This window comes from Mesitornis unicolor, unplaced genomic scaffold, assembly GCF_000695765.1.
Source record: "Mesitornis unicolor isolate BGI_N332 unplaced genomic scaffold, ASM69576v1 scaffold9976, whole genome shotgun sequence".
Classification (NCBI taxonomy): Eukaryota; Metazoa; Chordata; class Aves; order Mesitornithiformes; family Mesitornithidae; genus Mesitornis; species Mesitornis unicolor.
Genome location: NW_010191682.1, coordinates 105,438 through 117,511, shown reverse-complemented (window position 1 = coordinate 117,511; position 12,074 = coordinate 105,438). Strand labels below are relative to the sequence as shown.

The following is a 12,074-nucleotide window of genomic DNA, read 5'->3' as shown; positions in this document are numbered from 1 at the left end:
GAATGCCGATTCAGAGATAAGGTTAAAATGCCACAATGAAATTCTTACATTTATTATTCATTTCTTGGCTGGCAAGCAATTGCCTACCTTTATACTTCAGTGGTTTCAAATGGAAACTGCAGAATGTGAACGGGCAGGCTGTGCCAAGGAGCAAGTCTTGCTCAGCCCTTCCTCCGAGTTAAATCAAATGCGATGATTCTAAATTGCTTGCAGTTTTGGCCTAACACACCCACTACTGAGTTTTGATGTTGATTTTTAAGGAAACAAACCCATTTTCAGCAGTTTTTAGGAGTAAGTGAAAACAAAACTTCATTTCCACCCTGTCTGAGCTCTCTTCTAGAGACTATGTTATTGATACAGCTAACAACTCCTTTGCAACTTCTTATAAGTAAATGATGAATTACCTGCAAGTGACAAAAGAAGAGAACGAATCCCAGCCTGAGAGCTCTGTGCACAAATATCTTCTTTGGGGATCTCCCTCTCTGACTCAAATCAGAAGAAGCAGTGGTACTACACCTTAGCACCTTAGTCTTCACAGAAAAACAGATTTCATGTACATTCAACTTCTAGCTGTGGCAAATTATAATGACCAGTGACGGACTGAACTCTGCCAGGAAACTCGTGCATTCAAGCCAGCATAAAGAGATACTTTACAGCAGCTGAGTCCAGACTCTGATTGCTTTCCCCTCTCCTCCCTTCAACCCCATAAGGAAGAGTCCTGGGGTTGGATGGAGAAAGGTGGTTTCTGAGTATGCCTCCCTGCCCACATCCAGCCACATGAATAGGACAGTGAATAACCCACCAGGGATATACCTGGAATATAATATTATATATATAATGGAATTCCTTTTATTCCATTACGTTTATCCTTCAGGTAACGCAGAAAAGCCTAATCAAAGTTCAATGGCTGCAGCAACACAGAAAATCCCTGCTTTTTAAAACCCAAGACTCAACAGACTACATTAACATGATTTTTGGTTCTATTTTTAGCACGTAGCATTTAAGCATTTTGACAGAAAACGGGCACTTTTCTGTAGCAGAACAGAATTTTTTCAAACCAGTGTTTGGTTGGGGACTTTTTGTTTGCTAGCCCTATAAAGAGAAGCAGCCTAACAGCACACTACCATGTTGTCAGCACCCAGTGGTCCACCAGCCATCCCCTTCTGTTCACTACTAGGTTGAAACATGAACATTTTACAGATATTAACAGTGACTTGGCACATCAGATGCAGTACCATTTCTATGTTAGCCCCATGCTGACTCTTACGTTACTTGCTATTTTTCAATTAGACATTTCGATTTAGGTAAGTCATGTATATTTGTCTATAAGGAGCATTTGGCTAGACAGCAATACTGTGAGTAAAAAGGCCACAGTGATGATAACACACATCTGTTATACTGATATATTTCAGTTAAACACTGTGTGGTTTGGCCAAAAAGGTTATAATAGCACGGACAGTCTTTTTAATTCAGATGAAATGGCAAGCTGCTTTAAAATCAAGAGATTTTGAAAAAAACAACCCTGATTCCACACATCGAGTATATTTGTTTATATTGATACTGGAATGAAATCTACTTCATGATAGAGAAAAGACAGTCTCTAAGAAACATGTTTCCTAAATGAATTAAGAAAAAATCTGCTGCCCCTTCACTGCAATTGAAAGGCCACTGCTCTTCTCAAGGAGTTTTATGTTAACACACAACATTGGTTTGCAAACACATCCTAGGTAAGGATTTCTACATCAAGACTGAGGGTGGAGATCCAGGTCTGGGTTCCTCATATCCAACTTTCAGCTGCTGTCCTTGCAAGCTTTCAGCCACTATTACCAAAAACAATTTGCACAACTGTACAAGATTTCCACTTTGTTGAGTCTGGAAATAATTTGGAAAAACTGGAATTCAGAAATCTGGAAATAAATTCAGAACATATTCTGCATAGTGGGATGGAGCTACACTTGACATTAAATGAAATTAAAAGGACATAAAAGGTAGTTCATAGCTGAGCTTCTGGAAAACATGCCTTTCTTCTGAAGAGATAGGATTAAATTTTAAAAGATGTGCCTGCCACGTTTGCTTAGCAACAAAAAAATCAATTTGAAAAAGTGGGGTCTTTTTCTGTAAGAAGTTAGGTTTTCTTAACCTCACCCAGATTTTATCAATGTGGGCCATCAGTATTCTAGTCTCTATTAATGTGTGAAAAAAATTCTTAAAACCCTTAAGCTATCCATTAAAAAATAAGAGAAAAAAAATGTGCTATGTGTCATAATTTGTTTGGGGCAGTCTGTGTTTTTTTCACAGCAACTAATTTCCCATTTTAAGCTGCGTGAAATACATCTTACAGTTGTTTCTCACCCCAAGCCAAGGCAAGTAATGTTTGTTTAGGGGTTTTGGTTTTTGCTTTTAAGCTACCACTTTTTCTTTTCCTGTATATTAAAACACCACTTAATCTGTTTCCTGCAGTATAAACACTTTTAACCAGTAGACAGCAATCTTTCACTTATGCCTTAATTAGCAGTCACACAGTACATGTGCTCAGGGTATTTCTAATGTCTTAAGCTGCCAAAGCCAATGTCGACTTTAGCAGGTTTATCTGCTGGTTGTTAAATGCAGGCAATCAGCTCAATAACGCCGCACATTCCTGCCTTTTAATACCTTCCAGTTACCATCCCATTTCTGTCAGGTTCTTTACATTATTTTATTTTTGCCCTGTCAATCTTTATTTAGCTCTGCCAGGAGCTCTGAGGACAATGTGCTCATTTCCTTCTGCAGCACCTGAACTCTGCCTGACCACTACCATTTGCTAGGGACAATAATGTGTGGGCTTCACTTGATGTTAAGGAATTAGAAATGGAAATTCAAGAAGCAGCAGGAAAAGGGGGTCAAATCCATGTGGCCACCAGCACAGATGGGGGTCACAAGGGCTCCTAAGTTGTCTCAGCAGTGTAATATCTGTGAGGCTATGACTAATGCTCATTAAACAACTCCTACTTATGGCTAGAACTAACAAAATAAAGGAAGTCTTATATCACTGAAGCAAAGGTGCTGGAGCTTAAAGGCCTGGAGAATCACGTAAAGCTTAAGCACCATGCCAATGCTTGGCTAAAATTTTCCATGGCTGCTGCTTTCAATTCGCGGGGTTGCTGTCGCTCGAAATTTTAATGAGACTTCCACAATATTTGGTACTGCTTCTAAATCCCGCTTCTTGGTGCCAGATTTACTCCTTTTTAATGCAGTGGAAATACATATCCCCAGTCAAGCTCTGTCAGCTGTGGTGCAAAGTGTGCATCCTACTAGCACAAAAAGCAGCATACAAATCAGAAAACTCTGTGTCTCGATGCCTTATTCCCGAGTATGTGGAATGGGCAATACTGAATTTAGGCCTCTCAGTGGCAGCAGCAACAGGGAAGTGCTGGCAAGGGCAGCCACCTGCCAGCATGTTACGCACCGTGGGCCAGAAGCAGCAACAGGCTCTGTTGGTCAAAAGCTTTGGTTTGTAACTTCAAGGTGCCTCAGTCTCCTAAGCAGGTTGTTTCACACATCTGAGCACCCCACAAAACAACTTGCTGTGCAACTGAGGTCGAGCTCTGGGACTGCTGCAGCCACAGTCAGTAGGCCTCAGAGACCAGGAGCTCAGCCTAGTGGCCTTCCCTGCCCACCGGCCACCACTTGCCCCTTGCAAAACGTGCGTCATGTTCCTCCCTACTTCTTTCACCAGAGTGACTCAGCGATACTGGAAGTCAAATACAGCAATTGCTTAATCACTTTCAGCGGGAAATAAGGAATGACTCCCATCTGAGCTGAAACTGCAGAAGAAACATGGACCAGACAGAACGTGACTACCCCGGCTGAATCCCAGCCAAGACACTCGGGTGTCTACACTGCTGCAAGAAGTGCTGCAAAGGTTTTAGTGGCCAAGTGCTTTCAGCGGTTCATGTTTGTAGTCTTCAAACAGTATCACTTACTTGGCCAGTTCAACAGCAACATCCTTCAACAGAAAGTGTCATTTCATGCTGCTGGGAAACAGCCCCGTTATGACAAGGGAGCACCTTTCAAAAGAGAATCTGTCATAATTGGAACAGTTTTTAATAAATTGCTAGGGAACTGTCTCTCAGATTAAATTTTTATCTGAGACAAAATCTCACCTATAAATATGCAATAAAAAAGGTAAGCATATTCTTTTTCTTTTTTTAGAAGAATTCTGGTTAGCTTTGAAACACTGAAACATAAAAAAGAAAGTATTATTTTTAGACTGGGATATTCTGTCCCATTGAGAAGACCCACAGAGTTGACAGCATCTCCAAAGACTTGCAAAACCCAGCTACAGCTATCACAGTTACTGTCAACTGTGCAACCAAAGAGCAGTATAGGAATGATCTGGGAAACTGCCTTTCCTGGCAAGCTACAGAATAAGCCTCATAAATCTCTTTTCCTTTCGACAGAGCTCTATTGCTTCCCTTTCCATTTCAGCTAGATAATAAATTGCACAAATATAGAAAAATCTATGCTAAATGTCATTCAATTCATTCAGTCTTCTGGGAAAAAATGCAGATTCAATTACACCTTCCCTGTACCAACTGTACCACGGTCATTTTTCACCCTCTTCAGGTCAGGAGCCTAGTCAAACATCTGTAATAAGCTTGAGTAGCCCCTTTGGAATAAACAGGAGTTTTCAGAGATGTAAAGATGAAGCATATACTCAGGGAGCTTGGAAACCAGGGACATTGAGATCAGAAAACCCAGCCTTTTCTTCTGCAAGCCCCTGCTGCAGGCTGGGGCTCCACGGAGCCGGCAGAGGGAGCAGCAGCACAGCAAGAATATTAGGATCAGACATCGGTGGGTAAGGCAGCAGGCGTGCTTAATGCAGCTAAAACGGGAAGGGTCAGGCACCCAAAGCCACAATGCCAAAACTAAGGTGCTAATAGCCACACTGGTTATTTCAGAATCACCTCAGGTAGACTTTAGAAAAGCCAGGAATGAGACATCTGAATGCAGTTCTGACTGAGGCAGCATCCTTGAGCTTTGGCTTTCCAGCTTTTAGAAAATAGATCTCGTGAATAACAGTTCTGCTTGTCTCTGATTAATTATATGCAAGACCCTCAAATTGCTGCTGCAGTAAGTGCCCGTGGAATTGTTAAATCAAGCACTGAATGATAACAATTTTTTTTAACATGCTACAAAATGTATGAAATCAGTTGTTTGCCTCAGGAAAATAACCCTGAAGAAATTAAGGTTACTGTTAGTCTCAGCTTGTTTTGAAATCCAAATTACTTAGCCTAAGGGGACCTGTGATAGGATGAGGATGGAATGAAAAGCAGTGGCCATTCTTACGATGCAATGAAAGTTTGTTTCAGTTTTATACCATAGTCTAAATTAGAGTATATGTGAACTTCAGCCTCTGGTTCTCCTGCTTTCTGAATGAAGAAATAATAGACTCCTTAAAAATACCTAGCTGCTTCATGTTAGTCTTAATATATTCAGATTAATATACCTATTCAAAACAGGGCTATACTTTTTTTTATCATTTATACATTCTGTGTGGTGATTTATATGGCTCACAGTTATCCCTGCAGAGTTATCCCTCATGCTAGAGGTTTCCAAAATACAGAAGCATACAAAGCCTAAACCTCAGAAACTCCGCCACAGAGTAAAAAAAAGTATTGAACTGTGGAGATACCACAAACAAATACGGATACTGCTCCCCACTCCCACTCCCAAAACCCCTTCTCATAACAAAATATCTTCTTTATGATTTTGGAGAGATGCAAGGCTGCATTTCCAGTAGTGGAGCAGACTGGGGAGACAAAACACTCCTCATGGGGAAGGGAGACAGCTCTCACTGATCCTTTTACGCAATAAGGAAAACATGCTGTGGGGCTCCAGACAGAATGGGAGCTAGTCCTCCTCAACCAGATTTATGCAGCCTGCGTTAGCAGGAGAAAAGACTGAAAGCCAGGAAAAACAATAATAGATGAAAGGAACAAAACTTGTGGCTCTGCAAGCCTAATGCAGCGCGAATTCCTAGGGGCAAGTATATATCATACCCAAGATGATATTTTCCACATCAATTAGGGATATAAAATCCAATATCATTGTGAGAATAACCTGTTAAGTAAACACAATGAAGTAACCACTGCCACAGAGCTGATTTGCAGCTCTATCCCCACCTCAGTGTATACAAGGTAGTTCCAGATAATGAAACAGCTGTAAGAGACATTGTGTTTAACAGCAGCGTGCCAGCCACTTCAGGGAGGTCAACTCCCAGAAATGCAGCCCCACATTGCTCCTGGAAGACCTCCCACTGAGTAATAACGCATTAGGAAAGCTTCCTTAAAAAAAAGTGTAACATAGCGCCTTTCTGTTGAAAACACACAATGTGTTTTACCTCACACAAAAACTCTACCCTTTGCTGTCTTCATAGCCGATGAAGAATTGCTAGTGAAGATAATGATGATAGGACAACAGTACAATCAGTCAACCAGACTCTGAATTTCTGGAGAATGGATGTGCCTACAGGTGATTTATACCTGCTGGCATTCTGGCCCAGCAGTGTTTCACCCCCCTGCTGAAAGCAGAGCTACATTACTTCAGGACCGAAGAAAAAATCTGCATGCTATAAATAAAGCATATAACAGAAATCACTGAGCTGATTTGCCTAGCAAGCCAAACTGCCAGTAATCAACAAGGACACAAATAAATAGGTCAGTGGGTATTTCATACTCGACTGCTCTCTACAAGAAGCTGTGGAGCCGAGATCAAAAATCTACCATACAGCCGCAATCTCCCAAATAAAAGCATATGTCACTTTTTAAAATTTTATGTGGATGCCATTTTAGTCAAAGAATCCCTGAAAAAGCACAGGGCCAGAAGAAGAAAGGCTTCAGTAAAACACTGTGTTCTGCAAACACCGGAATAGAGAGAAATTGATGGGGAAGATCAAAACACCATTCTCCTGATTGCACATTTGGGTGCAGATCCTTGATTTCACTCCCACCTCAGGCTAAGTCATCCCAAATTGGAGCAGTGGCGTTGTTCAGCTTTAAACACCATCTTAATGGCATATTTCATATGGCAACTACAGGCCCTTTCAGAAGCTGCCGGAGACACCTGCACATCCACTGATGAACTACTGCATTGCTTCTGTTGGTTAAAGAAGTATTCCTCCCACTTTGAGAAGTATTCCTTCTCCTTTGAGGAGGAATGAGGGTGATCCCCACTTCAACATCTGCTGCATTTTGAAGGAAAGCAAATGTCAAGGGAGCTCTTGCTTCTCTGCTGCCTGTCGCCTGAAAGAGAGAGCAAGGGAGCTGACTACAGCACACCAAAAGTGAAGGGCAGCTGTACTGAGAGAAATCTGGAGGGAAAAGGAAGCCCCGAAGCTTAGCCCCAGTCCTGGGGAGCTATTTCAGAAGCAGTTCACATGCTCACTGCAGGACACGGGAAAACAAGCAGCCATTCCACACCACCACGATAACCACAAAAACTCAGTCTGGGAGAAGCTTACAAAGGAGGACAGACATGGCCTGAGTTGAAAGCGGCACAAAGGAAGTCACGTCTACAAAGCCGTGGAGGGGGGAGGTCTGATTTTGCCGTGATATGTCCACCAGCCACGTCTTACGTCTTCATTTCACATGGTGCACACAGCGTTATTTCAGGGCAATATTAAAAGGCGAACGCTGGCCTCTTCAGACACATTTGGCAAACCCTGCACTGTCTCACCCTCACCAAGGCAAAGATCCCTTGAAGACCCTCAGAATAATGATGCAGACAACTGACAGCGGCAGAGAAACTAATTGTTGAGAGCAGCTGCCGAGGCCCTGTGTTACAAAAAGTGACTGCTCTACCACAGAAATCACTGTGTTGCGTACATATAAAACCCTCAGTTCCCAACTCTTTGCACGCAGGGCAGACACACACTTCAGTGAAAAGTCGGAGTGCGAGGACTCAGCACTTGGGGTTTCAGTGAAAATCACACGTGAGGACAAAAGGATGGGGCACGCAAGGGGCTGGTGTTAAGTAGGAAATGGGGGCATCTTGTGGCCAACCATGAAAATGTACAAGATGAACTTGATTTTTTCAGCACAAAAGCTTAACTGGAAAAAGTTCAATGAACATTAAAAGGGGAAAATGTCCTTCTGAAAATGTTTAATTTTAACTGCCTTTAGGGGTTTATACCACATCTTACATGAGGTTGCTTTCATCAGTACCCTCAGAGGTATGCACAATAAGCTGTTCTTAAGCTTTCTTGTTCACGCTGTTCCACTTGCTATGAATACCACACTCCCCAAAGTCAGACTAAGGGTCCAGCTTTCCCTTTCCCCACTACATCTTTCCTTCACCTGGACAACGACATTTTTGCTAGATCACTTTTAGTAAACATTTTAAACAAAACCAGAGCTCCATCCAAAAACGTTGGCTGTACCTCCCTGACCCTTTGCAGGCAGAGATGAGTCAGCTTGGTTCTGAGCCCAAGCAAGCTGTTTTTCACTGTGGGTCATTTGCTCAAGCTCAGCATCAAGGTAATGCACTCACACCGCTCCTGGCTTAGCTCCAGTTTGCACCCAGATTCATCCCAGAAGCCCGTACACTGAGTGACTGCAGCAATCAGACATGTCCTGGGAGAAGGCTGACTAATCCCGGTGAATTGCGTTAACAGCCCTGCTCCTGCTCCAGCTTTCTATTCCAAATGCCCAAAACAAAACCATTTCATGGTTATCAAAACAATTATTTTGACATTTCTGAAACCTTTACTTTGGGGAGAAAACAAAGTATTTTAAAATATTCAGACACCATTTACTTTTGGCTGGAAGTCAAAGTTTACCTCAGCTCAGAATAGTTTGATTGTCTAGAAACTACTTCTTTTGGGCCATTCCATTATTTATTTCTGTATTTTAAATTATACCAGAAATCTAAAGTGAGTAGGTACGTCCAGGATCTTTTTCTGTTTCTGAGTATGGAGGTCGCTTAGAAGCCGGCAATTAAGACTTGACTAAGCAGGCAAGAAAGAGGAGCCATGGTGCAGGAGCTTTCCTGCTATCCCAGTGCAATTCACAGCACTCTTGTCTTACAGAGGAAATGACTAGCAACCACCAAGGAAGCAATCCTGCTCTTCCGCAGTCATTTATTCCAGCATGGGTGCTTGTCCACAGCCGGTTTGGGAAGCTAAACTAGTGGCAAACAATTCACATTTTCTAGGGATTGATTTTCTGCCAGTTCAGCTCCCTGAACAGAGCAGCATGGTGGGCAGGAATGCCCCTTCCGCTGCAGGTTGCTGTGAGACCAGTTAAACACATTTGGTTGTAATGGCAATCCCTACCATTAGGTGTTTTGAACTGTCCTTGTGAGTTAGTCATGCGTCTCATCAAACACTCAGGGCTCCTGTGCTCCTGGCTAATCCCAGAGAGGGCAGATGCTTCTCCCCAATTCCTTCCCTGCCATACATATATCCCGTGGGCAAATCCAGAGGTAAAGGCATCTCCTGAGCAGCCCAGAAGGGAGCAATTAGTTCTGCGACTCGCTGTATGCACAGCTACATGATGTGACACGCATTTGGCGACAGCACACGTTTTACAGCCTGTGTACACAGTCATCCTTCATTGCCACCGCAGATTATACCTTACAGCTTCCAGAGCTCCCACGTATTATCTGCCCAGCACACTCAGACTGCAATCCCTCTCACTTCCACTATGGAAGTCACATGTAGGGATCAATGGCATCACACCAGCACACTGTAAGCGTGAATCCTCCTCCTGGTACTTTCTACATTGAACCCAATACCTTGGTTGCTCCCAGCAAATGCCAGTGCGCTGTCACTCAAGTCGGCTGTGTTTTCCAAGCGCCGTGGTGGTGGCTGCGTGAGTTTCTGCCCTTCCTCTATCTCAGGATAGGTGCGCACGGTAAGACACAGTGAAGGCTGGACAAGGGCATCTTTCAGCAAAGCTGAGTCCAGATCCTCAGCAGCTTTCTTGTTAATCTCCACAATTTCATCGTCAGCTTTCAGACCTGCAACACAGAAAGGAGCAGGTAAGACTTGCACAGTAATGTTTCTGTTACCCACAGACATCAAGGAGTTCAGCTGGGTGTTTATATAAAGTGCCAGGCAGTGTTACATTTAGACATAAACATTTATGACTGCAAATGATATTGAAATTTTAGGGACTTTAGTGTGATCTGTTGTCAGGCTGGTACTCCAGTGCTAACTCTAAAACCGCAGTGTCCAGGAAGTCCCTCACAAGGTACCAGCAATAAGATATCCACTTTTTCTTCACATCACTCTGCAAGGGAACAGCTGCTGTACAGCAAGCCACCCTACACAATATATTGCTCACAAATAAATGCATACTGAAGGACAGAGACAAACTTCTGGGGCACTGCACATGGGACAGGAGAAGGATGGAGTAGCTTGGCTGGCCTGATTCTTGATTTTAACTTTCCCTGCAAGTGAAAGCTTTTGTTGGAAGTGGTCACCTACCCACACACCTAGAAGAAGAGAAAACATTTCCCACTCAGCCAGAGTGGATGGTGTAGGACTTCAGATAGCCTCCTCTCTGGCCCTGTCTCAATCATGTCCTAGCACACAGATCTTCAAAAGGCAAATTTTAGTGCTTGGTAAGTTAGTCATGGTTTTCTTTCCAATCTGATTTCTTTCCAGTCTTTCCAATCTGATTTCTTTCCACTCAGATTTCCAAACTGAGTTATTTATAGCACCAGCACTCAAGGGAAAAGGGGATCTGCAGAGGAAACAGCTGACTCCTGTTCGCTTTGGGTGTGACGCAGTGATGCCAACAGATAACACACAGCCCTCTGAGGTGCTGCAGGAAACCTGACCTTCCCCTCAGCCAACCAGGCCCACTCTCTGACTGACCACGGCAAGTCGGAGCAGGGTTTAATCCCAAATAATCCTTAGGGTCAGGCAGGCAGTAGCCATGCTGACAGCCCGGATCATTGGTGGGGTTTTCTGCATTTGAGGGTGATGCTGGCAGCAGCCAGCCTGCTGGGCACAGCCAGTGGGAAAGCATACTCTGCAATGGCCACCAACCCACTCCTGACACTGTCATAGCATCCCAGTCACTGTCCTGGCATTTATAGGGACAAAAGCTGGAATTTACAGGATCAAAAGGGGTGCTCCCTCCATGAGGGTGACCTGCCCTCAGGCCTCTGGCTGGGCGATCATGCAGAGGAAGAGTCTTGCCACCTTTGAGCCCAGATGAAAGGCCTGACTCGTGAGCCTGAGCTGTGAGCAGAGCTCAGCTGCATCCTCCAGGAAACAGATTACCTATCCTCATTCAAGAGAGAAACGTGGAAGGGAGCAGGCTGAAGAGCTTCAGTGTTCTTTAGGAAAATTGAGATCTTTTTAAATGCATTTAACTGTGCCCAGAAACTGTAGTGTGGCATGCAGTTTCGGAGAGAATAAAAAGAACTAGATAGAATAGCTACAAAGTAAATGGACCATAAAAACACATTTGAAACGACGACAAAACAAAGCAAGTCAAGCATTTCACTTTATTTCATTTATTCTACTTAGTGATGCCATGTCAAAGCAGTAGCACATTAATATGCCTGCAACCATAAACATCGAATCTGGGGCTTCATTTACTCTTTGTAATCCTTGTTTTGAACCATTTGGGATACAGCATTGTGTCTATCTCAGTACACTCAAGCACCTCAAATTCCTACAATGGTCTAGTTAACACAGACCAACATAAAAAATAAAAATATAAATAAAAGATTATTAGGAGAAAATAATATGTAAGTTTTCTAATTGGAGAAAAGATTGAAAATTAAATACTATATCTCTTCTGGTTAGACTTACCATAGGAAGTGCAGTCAAATGCAAACATGAATGTAAATAATGGGAGGAAGAGAGTTTTCCTCCCTGCTTTCTGCTAACTGTGGGTATCTTGTCATAATATCCTGGCCAATACTGTTCATACAGAAGTGGCTTTTTATATCAATTATGAAGAACAATCTATCACTGATGCATGCTTTAGCGTTTCAGCCCCACAGGAGGCAGTCTGTGTTCATGCATTCATTTAAATTGTTGCTCAAACGTTTTCTAAAAGCAATATAAGGAAGCC

The 12,074-nt window shown here is 43.0% G+C and overlaps 1 protein-coding gene across 1 annotated transcript in view; it reads right to left on the bottom strand.

The window, feature by feature from the left end:
- Positions 1-12,074, bottom strand: part of TIAM1 (T-cell lymphoma invasion and metastasis 1) — an 81,170-nt gene that overhangs the window by 22,754 nt on the left and 46,342 nt on the right. The window contains 1 exon segment of the mRNA XM_010186820.1: positions 9,775-9,999. Coding sequence (XP_010185122.1) covers positions 9,775-9,999 — 225 coding nt within the window.